General features: G+C 41.3%; 1 protein-coding gene across 4 annotated transcripts; it reads left to right on the top strand.

Annotated features, from left to right (window-relative positions):
* Nucleotides 1-342: 342 nt before the first annotated feature.
* sytl3 (synaptotagmin-like 3) lies at nucleotides 343-26,904 on the top strand. Of its 4 annotated transcripts, none has more exons than XM_042333336.1 (12): nucleotides 343-500; nucleotides 10,479-11,039; nucleotides 14,194-14,409; nucleotides 16,047-16,114; nucleotides 17,075-17,126; nucleotides 18,173-18,236; nucleotides 19,834-19,903; nucleotides 20,309-20,433; nucleotides 22,744-22,881; nucleotides 23,686-23,864; nucleotides 25,080-25,182; nucleotides 25,865-26,904. In XM_042333336.1, exons 2-12 carry the CDS (start codon nucleotides 10,930-10,932, stop codon nucleotides 26,051-26,053), a joined length of 1,314 nt encoding a protein of 437 aa, XP_042189270.1. In that variant the 5' UTR covers nucleotides 343-500; nucleotides 10,479-10,929; the 3' UTR covers nucleotides 26,054-26,904. The 4 variants fall into 4 exon arrangements, with proteins under 4 accessions (XP_042189270.1, XP_007892072.2, XP_007892073.2 ...); XM_007893881.2 differs by having other exon boundaries at nucleotides 19,831-19,903; XM_007893882.2 differs by lacking the exon at nucleotides 343-500 and adding an exon at nucleotides 1,532-1,617 and having other exon boundaries at nucleotides 19,831-19,903.
* The last annotated feature ends 252 nt before the right edge of the window (nucleotides 26,905-27,156 follow it).

Genomic DNA, 27,156 nt, shown 5'->3' with positions numbered 1-27,156 from the left:
ATTCCAAGCAAAGTGCAATGCAACTTTAGTTTCCTGATATAAGAAGGACGCATGTTAAGGGGGAATTCCTGAAAACAGACTCAGTTTATGTATTAAACATTTATTTCCAAAAGCATTGAGACTTTGCAACTTGCAGTTAGTAGAGCATTGATCGAGTCTGTGCCACTGACAGCACTGCAGAGGCAGTGCAGGTCACTGGGGAGGCAGAATTGCAATAGTTCGCTTCTGCACTTTCTGGGTGAGTCCATGGTGATATCTGAAGAGGAAGGAAAAGCCAGCGACGTCTGCTTTTCCGTCTGAGATTAACTCACCAGCTGCCAGCTTGTCAGAGCACACGCAGGCTCATGGGGAACAGAGATGTTTCATCTGACGCTGGATGGATCACGCAGGGAGATTCTGTGAGATTTAACACTGATGTTTCAGCCACTTGAGAAGTTGGTGAGGGTGAAGTTCACAATGTGTGAAGGGTGACTGATGTGAGCAGATTTTTCAGCACAGGGGTAAGTGGGTGCTCAAGACATTTAATTCTGCTGAAGATGCTAGAAATTTGGTGTCAAGGGGTTTCGTTGGGGATAGCTTAGCTGGTTAGACTCCAGCAGTACCCAACGCACACTCTGGGGTCCCAAAGCCTTGTCTATTGCCACCCTGTGCCTAATAATCTTCAGAATTAGGTGCTGGAGGTGTGCTACATTTTTAAGAGGTACTTTCCTTTGGATGAGATGATAAACAAGGTCCTGTCTGTCTATTCAGGTGAATGAATATTAAAAATCCCATGGCACTACTCAAAAAGAGAAGTAGTTTCTCATAGTGTCCTGGCCAACAATTCCCCAGAAAAAAATTGGTCTTTCGCTTCATGGTTGTTTGTGGACATTGCTGTGCACAAATTGACGGATTTGTTTACAAAATATGCATTCACTGTATTTTACAATAAACCCCGGTGAAGTACTTTGAGATGTCCTCCCTACTTGAAAGGCGCTATACCAGATATGAAGATTATTTATTTATTATCCCAAATTCCTGTAAATGAATCATGCTAGAAACTCCTTTGAAAAATGCTTTGGAACCTTTCCTGTAAACATTTGTGTTGTCTTTTTGGGAATTTGTGTTGAGTTCCAATGAATGAATGCAGTGATGCTCTAGGGGTGGGTGCACTGCCCAGGATTACATGGTGCACAGACCTAACGCTGACAGTACTGCTGCCCCCACTACGCCTAGTTTTGCTCCACTGTCAGCTATTACCCAGACAGCGTCACAGGCTGGGCTTCTCGGCCAAATACATCACATTCCTCTGGAAACTCAGCAGATCTGTTTGTGAGTAGCCGATTGAAAATTCGTCCTTTTTTTCAAACAAAAAAATATTGATTTCCCTTGGAAGAGAAATAATACAATAAACAAATGCAATATACTGTTCACACAAAGAATCTTCACAGCAGTGCCAAAGGCATTTCTATTTTGCTTTGTGGACCATTAACCTCCTGGGAAGTTTCGTCATTGTCTCCTGTGCACATCTTCTTTAGGCTTTGCAGTGAATTGCCTCAACCACATCTCTCAGGAGAACCACTTCACTTCATGGCAGCTAGACGGTTCTGTTAGCGGGTATTTATAAGCACTGCCAAGGTAAATTATTTAACTTATCTCAGCGTCGTAATATAGTACTATATCATATGCAAGGATTATTATTATCATAAGTTGCTGTGCCAATTACTCCGTATTGAACATTTGTTGGGGAATATTCCATTTTATTTTGTTACCATTTAATATCCATTTTGTCTCATCTGTCCACTCGCTTTCACTGGTTTGTTTACCTGCAGCCCACAGGTGATATGAATAACTTCTCTCGGAGGAGGCCCGAGGGAATGAGACTTGCTGAAGTCCCTCGTTCTGTTTAGTGAAGTCAGAACGAGAACCCTTTGGGATTGTGAGGTGCAGGTTGCTCATGCTCAATTCTGCTTCTTGTGGAGCTGAATGATGAACTCCTTCCTGGTGCTTTAAAACTAGCTGCATTTGTGTCTTGTAGAGGCTCTGTAGAAAATTGGAGGTAAAAAGGCAAGTGAATTGTTTTGTTCTGGTCACATTGTTTATAAGTAATAATAATAATCATCCCTACATTTGATATAGCATCTTTCATGTTAGGAAGACATCTAAAAGTTCACAGGATACATTGTAGAGTCTAATAACTGTATTTTATAGGTGAATACTACAGCTCATTTACACACAGCAATGCCCATAAATTATTTTTAATAGGGTATTAGGTAGCCAGAGGGCCAATTTCACCCGCGCCCCCCCACTCCATTTTATCTGGACCACCTGAACAGGAAATTGCATTGCTGATAACTACGGATAAGCTTGAAATAAATAATATCATGCAATCTATTTCATGCAGGAGGGACAGATCAGCAGAAGACAACCTGTAAATGTTATGTTTCTGGAAGAGAAACAGAAAAACATTGCCTTTGAGGCTTGCAGACATTTCTCAAATAGGAATCCGGCTTTCAGCAGCCAAAAGGTTGGACCACCCTATTCTAGAATATTTGCAGAAACACAATAATTTTCTCCTGCTGATCTGTCCCTCCTGAAATAGATTGCATGACTTTGTTTATTTCAAGCTTATCCGTAGTTGTCAGCAATGTAATTTCCTGTTCATTAACGTCCAACATCATTGGTGCTGTGGTTCTGTGGTTTTGAGAAGTTTATTTCAACCGGAAACTAGTTAAGGCGAGTGTTCAATTCAAAGCTAATGGATCCTTTTGTGCAGTTAGAATGATAAGAACATCTACCCTAACAAGGAATGTTGCGTGTGTAACAAGTAATCAAACAGGATTATGTTGGCCTGCAACAGGTAAGTTTCAATTCATAAAACTGATCCTCCGTTTTGTAAGATGTATGGTTTATTGGAGTAGAGTGTTCCTTAAAAGTGATGGTTTTGCAGGATAGCTTCCAAATCCCTCAGCAAAGGACCTGAGCAGCTCTCAGTTTATGAGGGCAGCCAGCTTCTCGTAGAGTTTATTATAGAGCACAAAATGGAGAGTCACAGATTAGCCAATATTCTGTGATTGAGGAAGAGAGGATGGCGTCTGACTGACATCCCAGTAAGTTATATGGATCTCCTTTACAACTTGGAATAAGCTCCTTATTCAACATACAGAATGAGGACAGGGGTGATAAAAATAATAATCCTTGCATTTGATATAGAGCCTTATCATGTCTTCTAGGCGTCTCAAAGCGCTTCACAGAATATGCAGTAAAGTGAATTGACTGTGTATTTTGTGGGTGAAATGCAGCAGTCAATTGCACACAGCAGCGTCCTACAAACAGTCGTGAATTGAATGACAAAATTAAAAAAAAATTATGAAAGGGATTACTAGCCCTGGAAAAGCGATCCTCTAATACACTAACAACCGGGTTCCTACTTACTGCTAGGTAAACAGAGGCATGTGGAGTAAGGAAACTTGCCTAACGTTTCGCCTGCCTGGGAATCAAACCCGGGTTCTCTCACTTGCGAGACGAGTGCTCTAACCATTTAGCTACAGGACTGTAGGTTGGAGAGATCCTTTCCTATTGTTTCAACCTTTGGTCTGCTGAAGTTCCTGGCTGACATCTTGACTATCGGTGAGCTTAAAATATTCCCGAGATGATTTTAAACTGACTCGGAATTGTTTCTTTCACTAGCGAGCCCAAGACTTTGAAATCAGAAAGCTATTGAAGCTGAAGAGACAAATGAGCCTCGGTGAGCCTTGATTATCTAAAGGAAGGGCTGGACAGGACACGCAGTGTTTGGCTTGCTTCAAATGTAAACCCCCAGTGTTCCTAGTGTCAGGGTGCAGGTCCTTTCTGAGATAATATCCTGCAGGCTGTAGAATTCGGTGGGGGGGGGGGGGGGGGGGGGAGGGGAATTGTGGTGAGGCCCTTGATCTGTTAAGAGGTCTGCAAGGTTAAATAGAGCACCAATTACATTGAAGGGGTATGAACCAGCCCTTAGTTTGTGCTGTAATTGTAAAAGTATGCAGCATAGCATTAATCTTTTTGAACACATTAATTCTTAAGGTTCCTGCCCTGAGATCACTTTAACCTCTTGTGGTAAGAGAATAATAATTTTTGCATTTGATGTGGCACATTGTCACATCACTGAGATGTCCCAAAGCACTTTATAGAATATACTTTAAAGTGGTGTGACTGTGTGTATTTTGTGGGCACAATATTGCAGTCAGTTTTATCACAGCAATGTCCCTTCCCACAAACAGACATGGAGTGTATGATCACTTTTATTTGTTGGATTGTTGCTAGGACACCAGGAGAAACTTCCTTCTCTTTTCAATTAATACCAAGGGATCTACCTGACAGGTAGATGGAACCTCGGTTTAACATGTCACCAAAGACCAGCAGCCCCGATAATGCAGCAAGATCTCAGCACTGCACTGGAATGTCAGCTTAAACTATATAAGTTCCAACTTTGCGAGTCCATGTCCCTACATCTAAATGAGTTCTGATTGCTACGAGGGTATGCTCCACTGTCATGGAGAGTGAATTTTTACTAGGGTTGCTTTAAGAGACTAAGCAAAGAGTAACAAATAAACTAAAAGACTAATACTGTCAACTGCTTTTACTTTGTCAGTCAATGATGCACGCAGTGTGTTGTCATTTCTAGACCTTTTATACAACACACGAATAAAAGAAACCCGCTGTGGCTCCAGCTCGTGGAATGTAAGGGTCACATTGGTTGTTTCACTGTGAGCTGGAAAAGATGATTCATTCTGGTTGGTATTATTGTGTAGTGATACCACAATAAGCTGGTGTCAGTGCTTGATCAGATTAGAACAGATTACATCAGTACAATGTTGCACAAGGCGTGCAGGATGTTCTGAGAGGTTAGCTTCTTTCTTTGTCGAACAAGTTGTCCACTTGGAAAGCAACTGCCCTCTGTGCTTCATCCCCCACACTCCAATTGCTAACTGATACATACAATACCAATACCGCACAATACAGGGAGAAAACTGGAAAGGAAAAAAGCATGCTAATTTGACCTGTCGTCCTATGGTTTTAACACTAACCTTTGATCTCTGGAGATCTGAGGTTAAACGTAAGACTCACGCAAAGAAAGGTTTCTTATCTCTGGTTATTATGAGTTCTTGTGAAATATATTGAGACAATTTAAGCCAATTTACCAAAGGAGTGAAAAACAGTGAAAAATGGGCCTCATTCACCAGCAAGTGGGCACTCTTACTCAGAGCAGAATGATGTTTGAAATTCAAATGACGTACAAATGATAGTTTGGCCTTTGACTCTAAATTTGGAGTTAATTCAAATTCTTGGAAGAGTGAGTGAGGCTTGCATTGCACGTTATCTGTGCTACTACTGCCTCTTTGCACAATGCTCCGAATTATGATAAGAGTCTTCCTGTTCGTGACTTAGCTTGTTCCCAATATTTCCGGTGCAGTTATCTGCATTTATAGCATCACAAATACAATTGAAGCATCAAGTCTTTCTACTGAAAATTACAATTGGACTGAGCTCTGTGTACATCAGATGACAGCTTGGGATAGTTCTTTTTATCACTGTCTGGGTGAGCACAGGAGAAACTAGATAGCCGCCAAATTGATTTGTGTTAGAGAGGAGTGCTAAACAAAGAAACATTAACATTGAACCAAGCAAAATAGCTGTATGAACAGGATCTTGGAATTAGAATCAGTGAGATTTCTCTGTTCTACGTTCAGCCTTTTGTTCCTGTGACGTTTCCTCAGTTGGTAATGTTGATTGTTATGGCTGTTTTCTTTGGGCAATCATGTGGCAGACAGTTCAAGTGTTGAAGTCCATACATTTTCAGATTTTTACTCCTTGTTTTACCAAGGCATTCAAAATGACTTTGAATATCCTGTCCATCTGTGACCAGGGCTCCCTCTGCCTCCTCGTCCTCCTTGACCTCTCTGCTGCCTTCAATACCATGGACCACTCCCATCCTCCTCCACTGCCTCTCCTCTCACTTCAACCTTCAAGGTTCTGTCCTTGAATGTTCAGGTCTTATCTCTCACACCATCGCCAATTTGTCTCCGCCAAAGGTTTCTCTTCCAGCCCCCGCACAGTCTTGTGTGGTGTTCCTCAGAGCTCTATCCTCGGTCCCCTCCTCTTCAACCTCTATATGCTCCCCCTTGGTGACATCATCCGTAGACATGGGGTCAACTTCCACATGTACACGGATGACACCCAACTCTGTCTCTCTGCCTCCACCCTCGATTCCAGGACAACTGACGTTCTGACAGAATGTCTGTCTGACAACAAGTCCTGGATGAGAGCCAACTTTCTATGGTTGAATGTCAGTAAGACTGAGTGTCTCTTAATTGGCTCACACCAGTGCCTCCGCGCCTCAGGCACTGGCAGCATCGGCATCCATGTATGCACACTCCACCTCACCAAGCTAATCAGGATCTTGGGCGCCTTGTTCGATCCTCAACTGTCCTTTCTCCCCCATATCAGTGTCTTGACCTGTTCTGCCTTCCCCCACCTCTGCAACATTGCCCGACTCCACCACTGCCTCTCAGGCTGCCGAAACCCTCATACATGCCTTCATTACAACCAGGCTTGACTATGCCAATGCTCTGCTTTTCAGCTTTCCAAACTCTTCCCTCCACAAGCTGCAGATCATCCAGAACTCTGCAGCTTGTGTTCTCTCCCGCACCAGGCTCCATGACCCCATCACCCACACCCTCCCCCGGCTCCACTGGCTCCCCATCCCTCAGAGGATAGAATTCAAAATCCTCATTCTCACTTTCAAGGCCTCCCCATGGCTTTGCCCCCTCCTACATCTCTGACCTGCTGACCCCCTATCAACCTACCTGCTCCCTCCATTCAGCAGGCTCTGCCAATTGTGACAGCAATGTCCCACAAACAGTCATGGATTGAGTGATCAATTTTTTTCTCTTTTTCTGAAGGATTTTTACCCCCGAAAAGCGAACTCCCAATTGACTAACAACCTGGTTCCTACTAATTTACAATATTTTTCAAGTAGGTTATTAAACCTGAGTAGTACATTTGATTTCTCATATTGACTGTTACAAATGATCCTTTCACAGAATGAAATTTGCTTCAGTGACAATCGTTAACACAGCATTAGGTCTAGTTAGCACTCAGCAGCTTTTACATATCTAGTGGATACTTATTGAAAGTGACATCAGCTAATAGGGGTCCGTTATTGAAGTACAATATCTCTCTAGGTTGAGTTTGATTTGCACTTGTATAAAGGGCACACACTAGATGTCTAGCCAGACAGATTTGGACTTATGAAAATAAAGATTGCAAAAGCTTGTGGGATGATTTGTGAAATGAGATGCTCATCTATGAGTTGAGTACAGAACCCCAGAAATCATGCTTAAGGTGGATAGTACTGTGGTCAGGCTACACCTGGAGTACTGTGTACAGTTCCAGTCACTGTGACACAATGGGTTGCTACAGTCCCAGAGGCAGTGGAGAGGAGAGTATGATGTTGTTAGAGATTTTGGCTGTGAGCAACAATTGGATAAGATAGGCCTCATCAGCCTGATAGGGGACCTAATGGAGGAATACAATTATTATTGTTTCTTATTCTTGAAGGATTATTATCAGGCGTGTGGAGTAAGGAAATTTGCCCAAAGTTTCGCCCTACCAGGAATCGACCCAGGTGTCTTGCTTGCGAGGCGAGTGCTCTAACCACTGAGCTACAGGGATCCTAAACAGCCATACTACACAAACAGCCGTGGTGTGAGTGACCAATTTTATCTGGGGGAATGTTGACCAAGTCACCAGGAGAAACTCCCTTCTCTTTTCGAATAGTGCCATAAAATCTTTAACATCCACTGACAGTTTAATGTCTCATCCTAAGGACCAACACTTCCAACAATGCATCACCTCCAGTACTTCATTGGACTGTCAACTTGAACTATGAGTTCAAAATCTTGACACAGGTTTTGAACCTACAATCTTCTGACTCAAGAGTGTGAGAGTGCATCAACTGAGCCAGACTAACAGGGCTATATCCAGTATGTCTGGTTCAGGATAACTCTAACTCATTTCACTTTGGATCCTTCTACCAAAAAAATCAGAGGAAACATCCACCCCTTCAATCACTTTGCTCCAAAATTTTACCCAATCCAATCCTATCCTTCTAAGCACTCCCCTTGCCTTTAATATTTAGTTTTTCAAGGACCTATCTCATTTTCTTTTAAAAGAATATTAACTACAGTGGTTGACAAAAGGGTTTACAATGTTTAACATGCCTGGACATCAGATATAAAAAATAAAGAGTTGTCAATATGGGACAAGTAAGGCATGTTTAAGAACCAATGAAAAATAGTTGAAGCTGAAATTATTCGGTTTCTGATGCTAATCTTAGCATTGAGTCATGATAAGGAACTAATAGAGCTTTATGTTTGAGTTTTGCCACTGGTCCTTTGATCTGTAGTGTCTGCGTTGTTCATAGGTGTCAAACCATATAAATCTCTGCAGCACCATGAGCGATATTCTATTTGCAGAGCAGGAGAACATAAATCCCACTTTAAGACCTACCTCACCTCATTTCCCCCTTCTCCCTTGCTTGGCACCCAATCTGGCCACTGTGCAGCACTCTGAGACGCTATTCTGGGTGAAGGGCTCTATATTAATGTAAATTGTTATTATTGAGGGGGGAAAAAAAAATGATGTCTTTCTTTCCTTTTCCGTTTGCAGACATTCCCAAATCAATGGCTGGATTAACTCAGTTGACCTCTCAAACTTGTTGATAGCCAGAAGACAGAACCAACTTGTGCTGTGACTCACATTAAAATATATCGGTTTGCATTTGATCCTAAGAGCTCCATACCTATCCCTTTGGGAGATGCTCCTTCAATTTCTGTTGGTTTGGGCTATTTCAGCAAAAGAAGATGGTGATGTGGCAGTTGAATTTTGATAAATTATTGTCCGAAGTGTAAAACCTAACGAAGTATAAAACTGGTACCCCCAGCAGAGCATGTGTTCTCTATCAAATCACAAGCAGTCAATGGTTGCCCTGACTTGAGAGAAAGGAAAGGTAATGGAGTTGTGAAAACACACAAGTGAGCTAAGCCAGAATGTAACCAGTTGAAATAACAAGATATATGGTTCAAAGCAAGTCTACATCTCAGTACCCAATCTCCCAAATAATTCTGTGCACCAATGGTTATGTGTTTTCTCAAATAGAAGTTTAGTCTGGAAAGATATTTGTTTGTGAGATTCTGTTCATGCAAAACGGGGTGATCTCCAGTAAATGTGATTTTTCACCCTGCTTTTACTTCAGGTGTTTTGATATTAAAGTAAGGGCAAATGGATGGATTATGAGAAGTAACAGACTGACATCGGATGTAAAGACTAGTGCTGCCCCAGTTGAGATTAGATAATTCAACAAAAATGCAGGGACCTTCCTGGTCTATATTCATCACCAAATAATCTCCTTGAGCCAAAGAATCTACTGGTAGATAGATAGCTTGAAATAGGGTCAAAATGCTACCTCGAACATGCTATGCTTCTTTCTCCTCCCTAACTCCAATCCTCCCCTCAAATACCACAGGCACTGACACTCAAGTGTCAGACTGGGGAAGAACTGAAAACTAATGGGATTCAGTGCGGAGACTGAGTGGCCCTGTGATATGCTGGCAGACTCTTTCATCACTCCAAAGCTGCTGTCTTGCAAAGGAGATTGGCTGAATTTTTTCATTTGGGTATTTCAAAAACGAAAGCACCTAGTTTTCTTTTGCAGTAGAAGATTCCATGTAAGCATCACATTTTAGCTTTCTGCCGAGGGTGGTGGGGGGAATTTACCTTAACGTTTGAATTTTAAATATCCTCAACTGCTTGTGCACTTGTAGGAGAATCCAGTGCAGTCTCATCTATTTTTAAACAGAAACATGGACATTAGAAACAAAGACATTGTCTATACAGGAGAAGACGATTCAGTCCATTGGGTCTGGTTCACTGTTGCCTGTATTTCTGAATTACGCCCCTTTTTTGTTAAATAAAACTACAGAACAGCAGGAATCTCTAAGTCCTGCTATGTCTCATTGATTGCATGAGCATTACTGTTCTGAACATGGAATCACTTATCAAAGTTTTGCGGAGAGGAAATGGTTCTTCATTAAACGAATGATCTTGTTTGCCAACAAACCTTTTTACATTACTTATTAAAATGGAATGCAGAAAGGCACTTAACTGCAGTTTAATATATTTATTCCAATACAATGCAACTATGTACATTATTTATAACTAAAATGTACATAGCACCTGAAATTGTTCAATCAGCAAGTGATGGGCAATGCAGGTTTGCTATTCCTTTAGAGGGCTGGATGCTAAGGAAACTATGGTTGGAGGAATTGGGTTGATTCAATTGAACAAGATCAATAAATCTGAGATACACCAAAATTATTCCAACTTGTTGACGTATTAATGCTAAGTACAGTGATTGTGGATGTTGATAATTGCTCTCTCTAATGTTCTTCGTATAGGATTCTAAACTTCCTACAATTTGAACCAACACTTAAAGGTCCTGCAAGAAATTGAGTACTGTACATTTGGATGTACCTCCAACAGCACACATTTTGTTCAAGCTTGAATTATCGTCTCTGAAAGATCTCTGAAAGAAGATGAATCAAAGAAGTCTGGGATTCTGTGTGTACTTGCGACAGCAATGAGAGAATCCCTTTCAACAGTTTCAGACCCTATTTCAGACGAGGATGGAGTTATTACACCACAAAGAGTAACTATGCATAATGCTTCAAGCTAAGATCAAGAGCAAAGAGCACCCAACGACGATTGCATAATTTTGTTGCAACAGTAGGAAGCTGATAACTTTCTACGGTTATACCACAACTTAGGTAGCTGATAGTCATTGAAATCTGTGAACTGACAACGTGGAGTTGAGAAACTGAGTAACAGTGAAGCCAACCAGACACCAAAATGACATTGGAAATGGATATAACATTTCTCAAAGGGCTGGAAAGGGAGAAGGTTCTGGAAGTTCTGTGTCGGGATGAAAAGTTACGGAAGGCTGAGGAAGAGCGGATAAGGTAAGAAGTTGAGACATTTGTTAAACTATCCTCTGTGGTAAACCATAACTCATTAACCTATCAACTAAAGTACATCAGAAATAATGTTATGAAATAAAGATTTCATCCAATAAATGTTTATATTTAACAAATCTGCCTGGGATATTTACCAGAAGGTACATTTTGTCATTTTGAAGTTACGGCTCAAGAAAAAGTAGCGGGCAGGTTTAGTATACAGAAAATCTCCAACAGTTACTCAGGAAATAGGTTTGGTTACTGAGCTTCTTATCAAAATGGTTATTTATTTTATGCTTAACTCACAAAATTAGCTTTCTATGAGATAGGAAAAGTGCTCCACCTGTTGAAGGGGGCTTTAGAAATTCAAGTTGTGTGTCAGCCTGGCTCAGTTCTGAGTCAGAAGGTTACAGGTTTAAGCCCCACATCAGGACTTGGAACTCACCTAGTCTAAGCTGACACTCCAATGCAGCCCGGGGTTTGCTGCATTGCTGGCGCTGCTGTCCTTTGGATAAGATATTAAACTAAGGCCCCGTTTGCCTGTTCAGGTGGACATTAGAGATCCCATGGCAATGTTCCAAAAGACACTTCTGTTTTTCCCAATGTCTTGGCCAACAATCCCTCAAATAAAATTGGTCGCTAACTCCATGGATATTATTATTCAGGATAAATAACCCTGCACTGGCTAGACATGTGATGTGATGGCCCATGAACCTCATTGCACTATCCTATGCCTGTGACAGTCCTTGACTTGGCCACTCATAACAGGAAGCTTTACATGAGCCCATTATAGAGCTGACAGCTCATTGCACATTTGTTTGGTAGCTATATATGCGTGTCTGTCACCGAGTACACCACAACTGTGCAAAGGATAAATATGAAGGAAACTATGTAATTAAGATCTGACTTTTAATCCAGAAAACACTTTCATATCAATGCAGTGGATAATTTCCAGAATTTAAAAACATATCAATTATGATAATGGAACAATTGAGTCTTCTATGATTTTTATACTTTGAGTAATTTACATTTGTTTATTGAATCTCCATTTTATCTCGGTAATTTCCCTATTGATGCTGAGTCAGAAGGATGTGGCTTCCTGCCTCTGCATCAGGACTTGTGTTTGTAATTTAGGTGCCACTACTGTAGAACAAAGCCACCCACTGAATCAAGGTGAAATCTACAGTGTAACTCCAGCTTTAGGGAATCACATTAAACCAAAGTCCTGTCTGACTGTTCAGGAGGACAAATATTCATATTCAGAAAGACAAGGGAGTTTCTCCTGGTGTCCTGGCCAACAGTCCCCCAAATAAAATTGGTCATTCACTTCATGGCTGTTTGTGGGATATTGCTGTGTGCAAAGTGCTTGTCACATTCGCCTTAGTTTAAGTACAATCATTACATTCTGCAGTAATTCCTGTGAAACGCTTTGAGAAGTTTTGACAAATGTGATACAGTGCTATATTATTATTATACAATTGAACTGAAATGGCATGAAGCAACCCCCAGGAGGCAGTCTGGCACCACTTCAGATTTCCTCAGGTTATACAGTAATTGTAGTAAGGGTAAAGCTGCTTTTTTTAAAAAAAAGCAATGAAAACTAAGCTTTTAAAGATTCAGAGATGGTTTGCATGTTCATTTTTTCGAGGTGTGAAGAGACAACAGTACATTAAATATTTATTTGGCATTCAGATTCTGGTTAGTAAGCACTCTCGTTAGTTAAGCGCTCTGAGACGCTATATAAATCCAAGTTGTTGTTGTTGTTGTTAGTAGAGCTCTGCTTTGCTTAATAACACCACTACTATAGCTGTGACTGACTTTATAGGATAACTAAGCTGTCAGAGATCATCTCCTGAAGGAGATTCAAAGTGAGCCCTGTTAGAAGATTATGAACACTTTGACCTTTTAATCTTTTTTATTTGTATTTATTTTTATCATCATTTAGACATCTTTCAACACAAAAACAACTTTTAAAAATTATAACCATTTCCTTATTACAATACAATCCAAATTTGCATTGATATAGTGCTTTTCATGTCATGCTAATGTTTCAAGGCACTTAACAGCCCTGGCTTGGCATCCAAACTGGGAGTTGGGAGCTGAGGCGTGTGGAGTCTGCACTGGCTGCCTATCCCAGAGGCCTCTCTGACCTCCTCTCTCCTCAAAACAGTACCCATTGCCTTCGTTCCTCCGGGTCTGGCCTCCTTCTCGTCCCCTGAGTCCTCCGCTCCACCCTCGGCAGCTGTGCCTTCAGCCACTATGCCCCGAGGCTGTGGAACTGCCTTCCTCACTCCCTTTGCCTCGCTCCCTCCCTTCCCATTTTCATTGAAGACCTTTTTCGACCGCGACTTTGGTCACCTTCCTCACCCTGGCTCGGTCCTGAGATCCGTTACTGTAAAGCGCTCTGAGACGCCGATTGGCGTGGAGGGCGCTATATAAATCCAAGCTGTTGTTGTTGTTGTTGGAGAGGGGAAAGGTGACTGAAGGCGCAGTCCGAGAGGAAGGTCTTGAGATGGACCTTGAAAGAGGTGAGGGAAGCGGTGAGTTGGAGGGACTCTGGGATGGAGTTCCAGGGAGTAGGTGCACAAATGTTGAAAGCCTGCCTGGTGATGGTGGGGCGGGTAGGATGGGGGACGTGAAGTAGGCTGGTGCCCGCTGAGCAAAGGGAGCTGGGTTGATGTTTCAAAGCACTTCACAAGATTTACTGTAAAGTAGATTGACTATGTATTTTTCTGGGCAGCATGATAACATTTCTGGTGGTGCATGTATAACAGATAAAAGGCCACTGCTATCCTCATGAAAACATATTTTGGGGGATGGGATAAAAACCACATTGCCTTGCTATATTTTGACATGTCATTGAATGCAAGTGATGTGACATGATTTTTATAAATTTCTATCTTTACAAACACTTTGCCAAACGCTTCTCACAAAGAATCTTTGTAAACTGGTGTCAAAAATGTCTGTGATAGATTTCTCCTCAACTTTGCTATAGGGATTCAAGCTTTTCATCTCAGTGACGATTCAACTCCTGATGTATTTAATAGATTAATGATAATTCTAATAATTCAAATGCTGATGTATTTAATTTATGCATGTAATTATACTGCAGCCAGTTTGTTTCTGAAAGTGATTAATAAGGTGGTTTTCTTGTGCAAAGGAAGCTGAAATCTGAATTTCAGGAAATTCGCCGGAGAGGGGCAAAAAGTTTCAGCCAGGAATACAGCAGCCGGTCCTGTGCTCGATGTCAGCTGTCGCTGGGGCTGGTGTTTGGCCGTGGTGCTCTGTGTAGTATCTGCAGTCACAAAGTGTGCAGTAAATGTCGTGTCCACAGGAGCAACACAGCATGGAAGTGCATCGTATGCCATGCTCATGGGTAAGAATTCATTTAAACTTTTTCGTTTATTTCCAGTTTTTGTTACTCAAAATGAAGCCCTCGTGAATCAGTTTGCTGGCATAGAGATGTGAAATACAATTTATAATGGGTTTGAAAAAATACCAATACCGTAGAACAATAGGCTTAGACTTGCAAAGGCTAATTTCAGGATAGATACCAAGTTTTTCTTTACTCAAAGGGTAATTTGACCCCTTTCTCCCCTTTTTCAAGTCCCGCCTGAAAACCTTCCTTTTCGACTGTGCTTACGATCACCTACCTCTGCATCCACCACTTCCCGGCTTGGAGTCAGGCTCTGCCACGGTTAAGCGGTCTGACGCGCTGCCCTGCGTGGAGGGCACTATATAAGTGCAAGTTGCTGTTAACAAAAGGCAGTTGAGGCCAGGATACTGGATTTATTTAAAAAGTGTGTGATGTTGTGATAGGAGATGGCAGGGTGAGTATTCTGGAGGGATGATATCAGAGGGGCCAAAGGGCCTTCTTCATCTAAATTAATCTTGTGATCTTATAAGGCTTCCCCTACATTAACTAATAAATTCATTTAATTGCTCCGGGATGTTACCCTGCTTGAAGGATGCTATATACATGCACAGTTGGGTCATGACCCGAGCAGGGGGGAAATGGTCAGGGTGAGGGGAGGAAGGGAGGAACGAGGAGGGGGAAATGGTCATCAGGTCCCGCTTCCACTCCCCACTCCACCCTCCACTCAATGAGGGGAGGGAAGGGAGGGAGAGAGGAGGGGGAAATGGTCAGGGTGAGGGAGGGAAGGGAGGAGCGAGGAGGGGAAGAGAGTCGAGAGGGGAGCTGAAGGCTCGGTCAAAGAGAAAGGTCTTGAGACCGGCCTTGAAGGAGGAAAGGGAGGAAGCAAGGCGAAGGCACTGGGGGATGGAGTTCCAGAGCCTGGGGGCTGAGAGGCTGAAGGCCCGACCACCGATGGTAGGGCGGTTGGGGCGGGGGACGTGGAGCAGACCGGAGCCAGAGGAACGGAGGGTACGGGCAGGTAGGTAGGTAGGATTTACAGCAAATCCTGTGAATGTTTTGAGGTGTCCTTTCCGATATGAAAGGTGCTATATATAATAATAATATTCATTCACACATCACTCCTGAGAAGTGCAAGATTGTCTGCTCCTGTGCTATGTCTATCAATGACCACCACAAAATTGCATAATGGGCAGAGTAGGTAGTGATAGTAGCATTTCTGAACACAAGCCCTGGCTGTTTCCCCTGGGCAATTTAACCTCCCCATGCAGCCCCAATTGGGATTTTCATACCATTGTGTTTGATTATGCTGTTCTCACTGAACTTCATTCCTCAAGACCTTTTTGATGTGGTAAGTAAGTCTTGCACTTTCGATTCTAGAACTGACAAAAAAACTGTTAATTTCATATCCTATTTCAGGTCTGGCTTTGCTCAATTTAATTTGAGAATAGGCGGATGAAACTTCTTGTGTTCCTTGTCAAAAGACCATTGTCTTGAGATTTAGGAGGTTTAGGAATTTTGAATCAAATTCAGTCCTAACTTGGAAACCGATATCCACAGTACTCCGTGTAAACTAATCTACTTCCCCTGAGCTGAATTCACATCTTAAAGTGCTGATTTGTGTTGATTCTCAATCTCAGGCAGGTGAAGGTGAAATCTGGCGAGTGGTTTTTCGAGGAAAGAGCAAAGAAATTTCACTACGAAGAAGGTAAGTGTAGCTATAATGTTTATGTGCTTCAGTCTCCAGCCCAATATTACCAGGAAGATGAGAGGTGGAATATTCATCTGATGTTGTGAATGTTCACTGATCTGGCTTCTTGGAAAATGCCAGTCTCCTCGTGTTGCCTGTTCTCCCTCTTTCTCTCAGCACCCAATGCTGTATTGGGAGTATTTTGAAGTATACATTGTGTAAACTGGGGTAGAAAATACTTTAAAACAGATCAAACATACTTTTCACCCCTGCTACAGTGTGCAATAAAACTACATCCGTTGTCATTTTTAATATGCTGAGTTTGCTTCCCACCTGTTTGTTTGCAAATCTGAAAGAGAAATGGCAGAAAGCAATTGTTGAAATTTACCTATTCCTGTTTACCACCCGAGGAGTCAAATAGGATTGGACTGAGTTAGCAGCATCACAAGTGTGTTACACTGAACTAAAGCCCCCTTCTCCCTCCCCTGTCTGGTCACTATTACATCATGTCTTCTTCAACTACATCATTCACCTAATACACAACCCAGGAAGTAGACAAATCCTCCTATTTTTCAAAATGTCTTCTCATTACAGGCTCCCTTTAAGAGGAAGTGGTTAGTGGTTTACATCTTGTGAGATGCAGTGTGCTGATAAATTGATGGGAACATAATAGGTAATGTTAAAGATCATAGGATGAATTCTTGTTATATACGCAACAAAGAAGGGGTGTGTTGAGAACATTGGTTATTTCCTTCTACAATATATGCCACAAATGTGACAGGGTGTCATAAATCTCAGTGGTGCCTCTTATACCTAAATGGAGAAAGCAACAAATGTTTTTTTTAACCAAAATGTGTTATCCCAATTTCTGTCCTAAATTGCAGTAAGTATTTCACTTTAGTTTCTAGTAAACTCAGTAAATGAACCATCCTGACTCACTCAAGTTTCATGGTGTTTTTCTCTGTTTTGGATACGCAGACAAACATGAAACAATAAGTGAGAGGCTACTGAGGACTATTCACACAGTGAGGTACGATGTCTGCATGCGTTGTGGGTTATGATTTGTGTGGATGCTTTCTAAAGGAGAAACTCTAGTTGATGTGTGTTTGAGCTGCAATAAGCTGTTTGCAATGTAAGGGCCTAGTAGGCTGAGTCTGTAACCTTTATTTCTAAAGATTGAGTACATTATGCAAATTTTAAATGCACTCAGATAGTTCTGGAAAAATGTAAGAAAAAATTGTATTTATTTTACTTTAAGTGCCTGCAAACCATGATGTGTAACATCGTGTTCACTCCCCTGACTAAAGAGTTACAAAAATAAACAATAATTACATGATAAACGCTCCGAGACACCGTCCAGTGTAATGGGCGCTATATAAATGCAAGTTGTTGTTGTTGATACAGATATAAGCGTCTCGTCCCAAATTCTTAATATCCTTGCAAAGTTGAGTTGGGATCTCTCTCCAATTCTTTTGCACTGTACAGGATAGGAAATGACCTGTAAAGAGAAACTGCAAGTAAAATGTCAATCTCTTAGTCTAATAAGAAACATATTACTGCATTGTCACCACACTTCACAGTACAATCCTTTGAAGTGTTTTGACGACATGATAAGGGCACTATATCAAATGCAAGGTTTATTATTATGTTATTGTATCTGACGTAATATTGGTATTGCCAAAAAATGAACTGTTTCGCCCTCTGCTGGAGAACAACATGGTTATTTTTTAGCACAAGGTATATAGTATTCATGTTTTATATTAAAGGTATGGCTTGTCACAGCGTTCCTGTGATACGGCCTGCAAACAAGATATTATTGGTTGCAATGTTGTAATTGGGGTTTTAGTAATACTGCTTTACACTCTTATTTATTAATATAATGTTACGTTAGGGCATTCGCTAAAAATATACAAACTTGCCTTCAATTCACTTTACAGTATATTCTGTGAAGCGCTTTGAGATGTCTTAATGACGTGATATATCAAATGCAAATGCAAGGATTATTATTCTTCATTAAAATCAGCTCTTAAGAAAAAATGTATAGAACATTGAAAACAACTTTGTGTCTTGTTTCAGCAATATTTCCATCGTGCCTCCTACTCCACCACCTTTTGTTACCGGTGTTCCTGGAGATCAATCGGTAATGTATGACTAAATTGGAAGCTTTAGTATTCATTATCTGGGAAACCTGGTACATAAGGCCAGTCCCAATTATTCTATCCATTTGTTTTTCTTTTGAGAAGGCTGTCGCTTCTTTGTCAAGTCAAAACTACACAGTGTGGGATCAGACATTAGGAACTATGACTTGAATTGGAGATGGGCTTTTTCTTGATGATTAAACTTCATTGAAAATCTTGATAACTGACAATAAATGGATACAAATATTATTTTCCTTTTTTAAAAAATAGGGTTTTGTTGCCTAATTTGCACTTTAGGAAAACCCAGAGAATCCATTAAAGAACCTGACTGTCCAGCCCCAAATCAGTTAATCCACTCTTTTGACCCCTTGTTGAGTTATTGTAACAAAGTTTGTTTTTGGTCAGCCGGGTGTCTGACACTTGCGGCAACCCATTACCATGCTTAAGAGCATCCAGACCAAACGGAGAATTCCATGCATCCCACCTACACGCGGAAATCCCAGAGATAGATTGTTGGAATGGAATGCACACACTCTCCCTAGAGGGACGCTTCCTGTTTACCTAATTCCGGTATGTATTAGGCGCAGGTTGGCAAGAGCCAAGACTTGGGGACCCCAGAGTGTGCGTTGGGGTACTCCTAGAGTCTAACCAGTTCCAACCACATAGCTTGAATTGCCCTTCCCCGGTTCTGCGGTGGAGCTCTTTACTGCCCCTAATGGATAACTTGCCACCCTGCACCTGTCCACTGCTGTCAATCATACTTTGCAAGAATAGCTTTATTTTAGTTTGGAACTGGGGGGATTTTGTAGCTCTGGACAGGGAGAGGCAGGTGATCAAATCTAAAAAAAAATTCCTTCTTGCAATAAGCAGTGAGTGTGGGTTGTATCAAGAAAGTTGCTGTATCAAGTATTATTTTGCTGCAATCACTGGAGCAAAACACTGGACCAAAGTGTGAAGAAGGCTGAGTGAATGAACCAATTGGTTGTAGGGACAAATTTGGCCTGTGCTCCACTGATGGCAAATTATCCCGTTTAGACAAGTTACAGTCACCACTAAGGGAACCTCTATCACCAGAGTCAAGTGAAATACCTAAATGCTACTAGCAGTCTAACCAGCTTCAATAGTCAGACTCTAAGTAAAGCACATGAATTAGATGAGTCAAAACTCTGCTGATCCCATTTGCTACTAGTGTGAGTGAGGGATCATAGCGCACTGCATGCAGTGATTTGTCACCCTTCATGAGCACTGTTACTTTAAGGTATTACATTTGGTTGGGAACCTCGCAGATCTCTTGACATCTGCAATCTCTCGACTATTGCACGGGAATTGTTGGGAAAATCCCTGTGTTCTTCAGTTTTAGAGTATCATGGCACTTTGAGTTAAAGTTCTCTGACCTGTTTGTACTTTACTCCTCTGCCCGTTCTCCCTTCACTCAGCAGATACAGCCCTGTTGCGTGACCCCGAACAAAGTGTTGAGTTAAAAATATCTAGCAACATTTGTTGAATGTGTAAAGAATGCAGTAGTATTAGAGCAATCTCACAGGATTCATTACAGTAATGCATTCTTGCTAAAAGTTGTTTTTTTATGGTCTCCAGCAGCAGAGCCACTCTAGAGGATTTACTAAGTCTATGGAAAATCTATTTTGGTCTCTCACCGGCTATAAGAGAAGTAAGTGGACAATATTTCTCATATTAGTTTCTCTCTCCCTCTTCAACTCCCTTTTCAAGTTTGACTGCACTGATAATAAGTAATACTATGGTTACCTGCATCTACACAAACACACGCATACACACACACACACATACATACACACATACACATACACACTTACACATACACACATACATATATACACATACACACACAATTTAAGACTGAATCTAAGAATTTTCCGCTATTCTGCCGATCTTAAATTTCTAGACAAAATTGCCTTACAGGATTAAAGCTAGATGGGATTTTAGGTCTCAAGTCCAACATTCACATCTCAAGTAATTTCCGAACGAAGAGTCTGACTGATGCAATACATAATGTTAAGTTATTCCAGCTGTTTATTTTCATGGTTTGATTTCCTAGAATTCTCCTTGTCCCACGATGATGTGACTAAAAATAGCAAGTTACTTACAGCGGATTATGGACAAAATACCTGTGAGTTGAAGCAAAGGAGTCAATCTGATACGGCCATCAGCAACGCAGGCAAGGTATAGAATGGTCAGCATTTGGAAAATGTAGTACAATGCCTTCTAGTAGATCCCACGAGTGTAGGAGCTAGCTCTGGTATACAGTGTGAGAGGTAGGATAAGTTTACAACAACATTACATTTGTATAGCACCTTTCAAGTCAGGAGGACATCCCGAGGCTCTGAAGGTTGTGGTAATAATAATAATAATAATAATCCTTGCATTTGATGTAGCGCGTTTTCACGTCTTCTCGACGTCTCAAGCGCTTCACAGAATAGACTGTAAAGTGAATTGACTGTATATTTGTGGGCGAAACGCGGCAGCCAATTGTGCACAACAGTGTCCCACAAACAGTCGTGGATTGAAAATGACCAATTTATTATTGTTTTGGAGGGATTATTATTACAGTCACAAACTACTGTACAGATATCGGTATAGCATGTCATCCTGACTCAGATGGTAGCACTCTCACCTCTGAGTCAGAAGATTGTGGAGTTCCCCCACGTCAGGACTTGTAACTCATATACTTGAAGCTGACACTTTAGTGCAGTCCTGGGGGTGTACTGCATTGTCGGAGGTGCCATCCTTTGGATTAAACATTAAACTGAACATTAATTTGAAGTCCCCCTTTTTTTTTTGTTCGGGTGCACTTTGAACATCCCATGGCATTATTCGAAAATAGAAGGGAGTTTTTCCTGGTGTCCTGGCTAACAATCCCCCAAATACAATTGGTCATTCACATCATGGCTGCTTGTGGCCATTGCAGTGTGTAAATTGGCTGCAGCATTTGCCCATGAAACAGTTACTGCACTTTACACAATATTCTCTGAAGCATATTGAGACATCTTCCTGATGTGAAAGATGCTGTATCACATATAAACATTACTTTTATAGCCTAGAGATGGCATTAAAGCCTCAAAGGAAAGGTGGAGCCAGGCTCTGAAGGGAGAGTGCATTATAAGGCTGCAATTCACGCACTCATATCGTAAACTATAGACACACTAAAAGTCTTTATTTTTTAATTAATATTACATTAAGTCACTTTTTTCTTCACCTTACACTTGCCTCCTCTCCACCCCCAACTTCTAGCCCAAATGCTTCCCATTCTGGAGCTTACTCAGATGATTTATTGGTTTCTGACTTTGGTTAGGCACTATGTCTGCCAAGTTCTGCTGCCTGGCTTTGAATCACATGACGGAGCTTTGCTTGAAACAATGCTCACTTTGTGTACACGCATTACAGGTTCTTTTATTTGGCTTTATAATTGTGGCTTTGCCATCCTTTCCAGGTCAAACATTTAACTTTTGTTCGTTTCCATTAAAAGAGGAAACAGTCCGGGAGAGCACTTTCACATGAATGTTGTCTGTGTTTTTAAAGTGCTGTTAGTTTTCCAGTCTTGGTGGAGTCTCGCTCAGCTTCCCTCCTCAGATATTCCACTGCTTTTTGTAATGATGAAGGGAGAGAGGCTTCCTTGTGTGGGATGGGAGGTTTCAGACAGGCCTGCTACCTGATCTGGACCAACCAGATTCTAAGAAGAGCCTAGGAAGATCTCTAACATCTATTAGTGTGTTCTTCCAGAATAGCTGCATTCCAGATCAACTCCCAGGCCAGATATGATGTTCTTCCCTGTTGCAGTAAATGCAGCCAATCTAGGATACATACGATTGAAATGTGAGCCTGACAACCAAATTATTTGAATAAAAGATCTTATTTTTGTTGGAGGTAATAAGAGTACTGTAGGAAGAACATGTTCCTTCTCTTTCAAACAAAGCAAATTTCACTTACTATTTGTCTAATAGCCAATTATTTGTGGTCCTGAAATGGATGGATTTTAAATTATTTTTTCCACCAAAGCTTTGAAACCCTTTACCTTCCCAGAAATATTCTGTCTCTGTGGTTAGGAGGGTTTGTTCATGACATTTAGAAAGAAGGCTTCTCAGCCAGCTCATTCTTTAAGCCTTTTCTGCAGCACATATGATGCTCACTTTATGAACATGCATTATATTTCATTAATCACCAAAAACAAAACATCCGTTAACATGGTACATGTCTGGCTCAGTTAGTAGCACTCTTGACACTGAGTCAGAGGATTGTGGCTTCAAGCCCCATGTCAACTCTTTGAGCTCATTGTCTAGACTAACACTAGATGACCCAGATGGGGATATTCTACCATTTGGAGAATAAAGAGAACAGTTCAAATTGTGTTCAGTAGCTGAGCTTTCGCAACAGCCGGTTTGTAGATAAACTCAAATTCCAATTTGCTGGTGTGCGTTCAGTGCTGAAGGTTTTGCAGGCAGGGCCTCACTAAGGCTGTCTCTGATCCCATAACAGTCCCGACCCTCTGGAAGTCTACCTAACATCAACAAGTTGGATGAGAAGGACGGAAAACATTTTGAGGAAGTGAACTTGAACCAGGAAGAGGAGGAGGTCAGCTCCTCACAGACCCAGGTGAACGTAAGAAAAAAAACAGTAAGTGCATACAACATTGCTCAGCACCTTCATGTGCATGAATTTGGGAAGTTTCTTTGCTTGAAATCCTTCCAAGCCAATCTGTTTTTAAGGACTGCTGCAAGCTGACTTCTAAATTGAAACTGAATTAAGAAATATCACATTTTTGCCTGATCTTACATTTTAAGACAGAACGACCTTGCAGGCTGAGACTATGGAACTTCAGGACCAGAGATTTGGTAATTCAGGGCAGTTGTGGGAAAACACATGACCAAAAAACACATGACCAAAGATTATAAATTAGGAGTTTCTCCAAAGTTTCCACAGAGAGCTCATAAGGAAGACTGGCCTAAATAACAGCAGATCACAAGACTGGTTTGGATGAAGAAGTCCCTTTGGCCCATTGACTCTCACCCATCCTGAACACCCACCCTACTGTCCCCCATCACAACATCTTTTTAAATGGGTCCTGATGCCTGGCCTCTACCATTATTCCCGGCAACCTGTTCCAGTCATTGATTACCATCTGCGAAAAGAGTGCAGTGGGGTGGGATGGATGCAAAAAGCATTTGATGTATTTAAGAGGAAATAAAGTGCATATGTGAGGGAGGAGGGAATAGAGGTGTATAGAAGAATAGAATCATAGAAATATTTAGCACAGAAGGAGGCCATTTGGCCTATTGAGTCTGTACTTCAGAGGTTTGTAGAGAGTAGAAACACCAGCATGGATTAATTGAGCCAAATTCTGCAAACACTAATGTGTATTTTTTTGCAATGGGCAGTTAGTTGTGTTCTAACAGTTGATATTCCACCTTCTTGCTCCAGGGCAGCATACATAGCACCAGCAGTACTTACACTGAGCCCGATAACTTTGACGACGCTGCCATCACAGGGCAAATCGAGTTTGCTGTCCAGTACAACTTTAAAACAGCCACTCTGGAAATCCTCATCAAAGCCTGTAAACATCTTGCCAGTGGGGACGAGAAAAAGAAAAAGTTAAACCCGTATGTTTGAGTTTTTAAGTGAATACAGTAGAACCTGGTTATAACTCAGTAGTTGGGGGTCCATAAAATCCCAACCTGCCTTACAATGGGATGCGATTGCTGGGCAGTATTCTTGCATTCATTACACCACGGCTTCATGTGCTAAAAAGTGGCTGACTTCCTGTTGCCAGGTCACCTCCAACAAGAATTCCTGGGTGCTGTGCCTGCATGGTGTTCAGGAAGTGATATTGCCAGTGACTGAATGATCTGGACATTGACCATATTTTAACGCGTGAGAAGCCGGCTGGCATTTTGAAGTGAGACAATAATAATAATAATCCTTGCATTTAATATAGCACCTTATCATGTCTTTGAGACGTCCCCAAGTGCTTCACGGAATATATTGTAAAGTGAATTGACTGTATGTTTTGTGGGTGCAACAATTATTTGAAGTGAGCTGGCTGGAGTTCTGTGCATTTCTTGGATATTTTTTTAGTAAGTAAGCCCTAACAGTGCATGTTATAACTGGGTTCTACTGTATTTCCATCCTATATGAAAGTTAACTGCAGAGATTTCCTGGTGCATTATTTGGTAAAGGCACTGTCTGTAATGAAACATTTACTTTGTGCTTATCGCAATTACCGAAAGTTACCAAAGTGCAAAGAAAAAAGATGGGTGAGCAAAACCATCTACCCTTGTGATACGTAACAATGTATACGGCATCTGGATTTATAAATGAACGTGAAATGTTGTGGTGTGTACGACAGTGTTTGCCAAAGGGGCAGTGGCTGCCTAGCCGCTGATGCTGACAATTGATCTAACAGATCTACACAGAATCTTGTCCTCTCTGCTCATACCCCATTACTCCTGTCCACTTGGCTAACCCCCACCCCCACCCACTCCATGTGACCATTGGTGGCCAGGCCTTTATTCACTGTCTCTCATCTCTGGAACGATTTCTGCACTCGCTCGCTCTATTTCTCTGCCTTGTTCCCCCCACTTTAGCTGTCTTTAAATTCCACCTTAAAACCTACCTCTGTGACCTCGTCTATGGATGGTGGTGGCAACTGTAGGTTGTTCTGTGCCCAACCCCACACTGTGAAGCTTTGTGAGACGTTATCCTACGTGAACAGCTCAACACAAATGCAAGTTGTTGTTGTTGACACTGATACATTCTTCAGACTCTTTGTCACAATCCACTCTCAGGTGAGCTGATGGTTGTGATCATATTTTCAGGTATGTGAAGACCTACTTGCTTCCTGACAAATCTTCTCAGGCTAAATCAAAGACCGCAGTGAAGAAGAACACAGTGAATCCAGTTTTTAATGAAACATTAAAGGTAATTAACCACTCTTAAGAATATAGGTTCCTTAGCTGCTGATATCATTGTTTTAATAGCTTTCCAATGGGTTGTTGTTTCTCTGACAATTCTTGAATGTATTTGGGTTCAAATGTGACCTTTGTGAAAGGTGGATTATTGTCACTTTCTTTGTGAGGTGCATTGCAGAGGGGCTGTACTTTGTATGAGATGTTAATCCAAAATCCTGCCTGCCTATCCAGGTGGATATTGAAGATCATATGCTACTAATGGAAAGAGAAGGGGGTTTCTCCTGGTGTCCTCTCCATAAATCTCCCCCTCAGTTTTTTAAAAAAACAATTTATAACTATTTGTAGCATATTATTGTGAGCAAATTGGCTACTGTGTTCTCTTACAAAATATAGTCACTGCATGTTACAATCAAAAGCCTTTAGAGTCCTTTGAGATATCCTTCTGATGTGAAAGAAACTGCATCAAATGTAAGGATTATTATATTGAAGTTGATGTTGGACTCCAAGTAACTCTAAATGTAAACTTTATGTTTTATTCATAGAATTTTTTGTTCAAGTTACTGTACAGTACAAGCTAAATTTATTTATAAGTGAATTTGTTATTTTACAGTAGATTTGAGACATCCGCCAGACATGAAAGGCACTTTAGAAATGTAAATTATATTATAAATATTCTGCCCTGTATTCTGCAGTACAAAATTGAGCGTTCTATGTTGGAGACACGGACACTGCAGGTCTCTGTGTGGCACTGCACTGCTCTCAAACGCAACACCTTCCTGGGAGAGGTCAGCATCCCTTTTGAAACCTGGAAATTTGAAGAGATATCAACTCAGTCCTACAACTGGTATCAGCTTCGAACCAAGGTAACCTCAGTGCGGTAATTCTCAACTGAAGCGCACAAGAACATGATTCTGATCATCTGGTCTCTTTGCAAAATAGAATCAGCCTCTATGCAAATTCTTCAGACTATTAAAAAGAGGTACAAACAACATTGATTCCAATGGGAACATCTCTGTAATTATATACAAATCCAAATGCATGGAAAGAAAAACCATATCAAGTAAATGGCTGAAGGATTGTAAGTGCGAAGCAAAGGCTGGGTCTGAGCATGCAACTAATACTGTACTTGCATGATGCCTTTTCCTGTGCTATGTGCTTAGGATGAGCTGCAGTTGCATTTGAATGATGTCTACCCTCTTGCTTAGGTTATGTAATTGGAAGTGGATATGGAGGTTGCAGACTCAAATCCCAGTCTGTGAACGAGTCAGTAAATCTTGGTTGGGCAGCAAGTGTAGCTATGTAAATAGCCTCAGTGATCCCCGGGTTGGTCAAGGGGATCATCAGCCAGTGTCCCCAATCCTCATTGCTATCAGAACCCACTGCTGGAAGATGCATGTGTTTGGACAACAATAACACACATTTATATCATGCCCTTATGTGATGTAGTGTTTCAGAGTGCTGAACGTGTTATGAGGACAGGATTAGGCTTGGCTGGAGTGTCCCAAAGGTCAAAAAATTCACTGTCAAGATTCACACAGTGTAAAATACTTGTCACATAGGCAGGGTACTGAGGGTCTCCAGTACCTGTGGAGCTGGATCCCTCTGGTTGGGCAAAAACGCGAGTCAAATGACCTCAGGAGATGTTGAAGAGGGGAGAATATTGGCAGAAAAATTAAAGATAATTCAGCTCAAAGCTACACATGAAGTCTTGTTATGTATTAATCCAAAGAATAGTAATAATCCTTGAATTTGATATGATGCCTTATCATGTCGTCATCAAAGTCTCAAAACGTTTTCCAGGATTTTACTGTAAAGTATAGCGACTGTGTATTTTATTGGTAAATGCGATAGCCAATTTGCACATGGCATGTGACTTTGCTATTGCATGGCCAATCTATTCCAGCTTTTTCCTAAAAAAGTTTTTGGGTCAGATTGTCTGCTGATAAGACTTCAGTACTTTTATTGAATGCTGTGTTACTTGCTG

Source organism: Callorhinchus milii, unplaced genomic scaffold (genome assembly GCF_018977255.1).
Source record: "Callorhinchus milii isolate IMCB2004 unplaced genomic scaffold, IMCB_Cmil_1.0 Scaffold3, whole genome shotgun sequence".
NCBI lineage: Eukaryota > Metazoa > Chordata > Chondrichthyes > Chimaeriformes > Callorhinchidae > Callorhinchus > Callorhinchus milii.
Note: the sequence above shows the minus strand (reverse complement) of the source record. Positions and strands in the feature narration are given on the sequence as shown.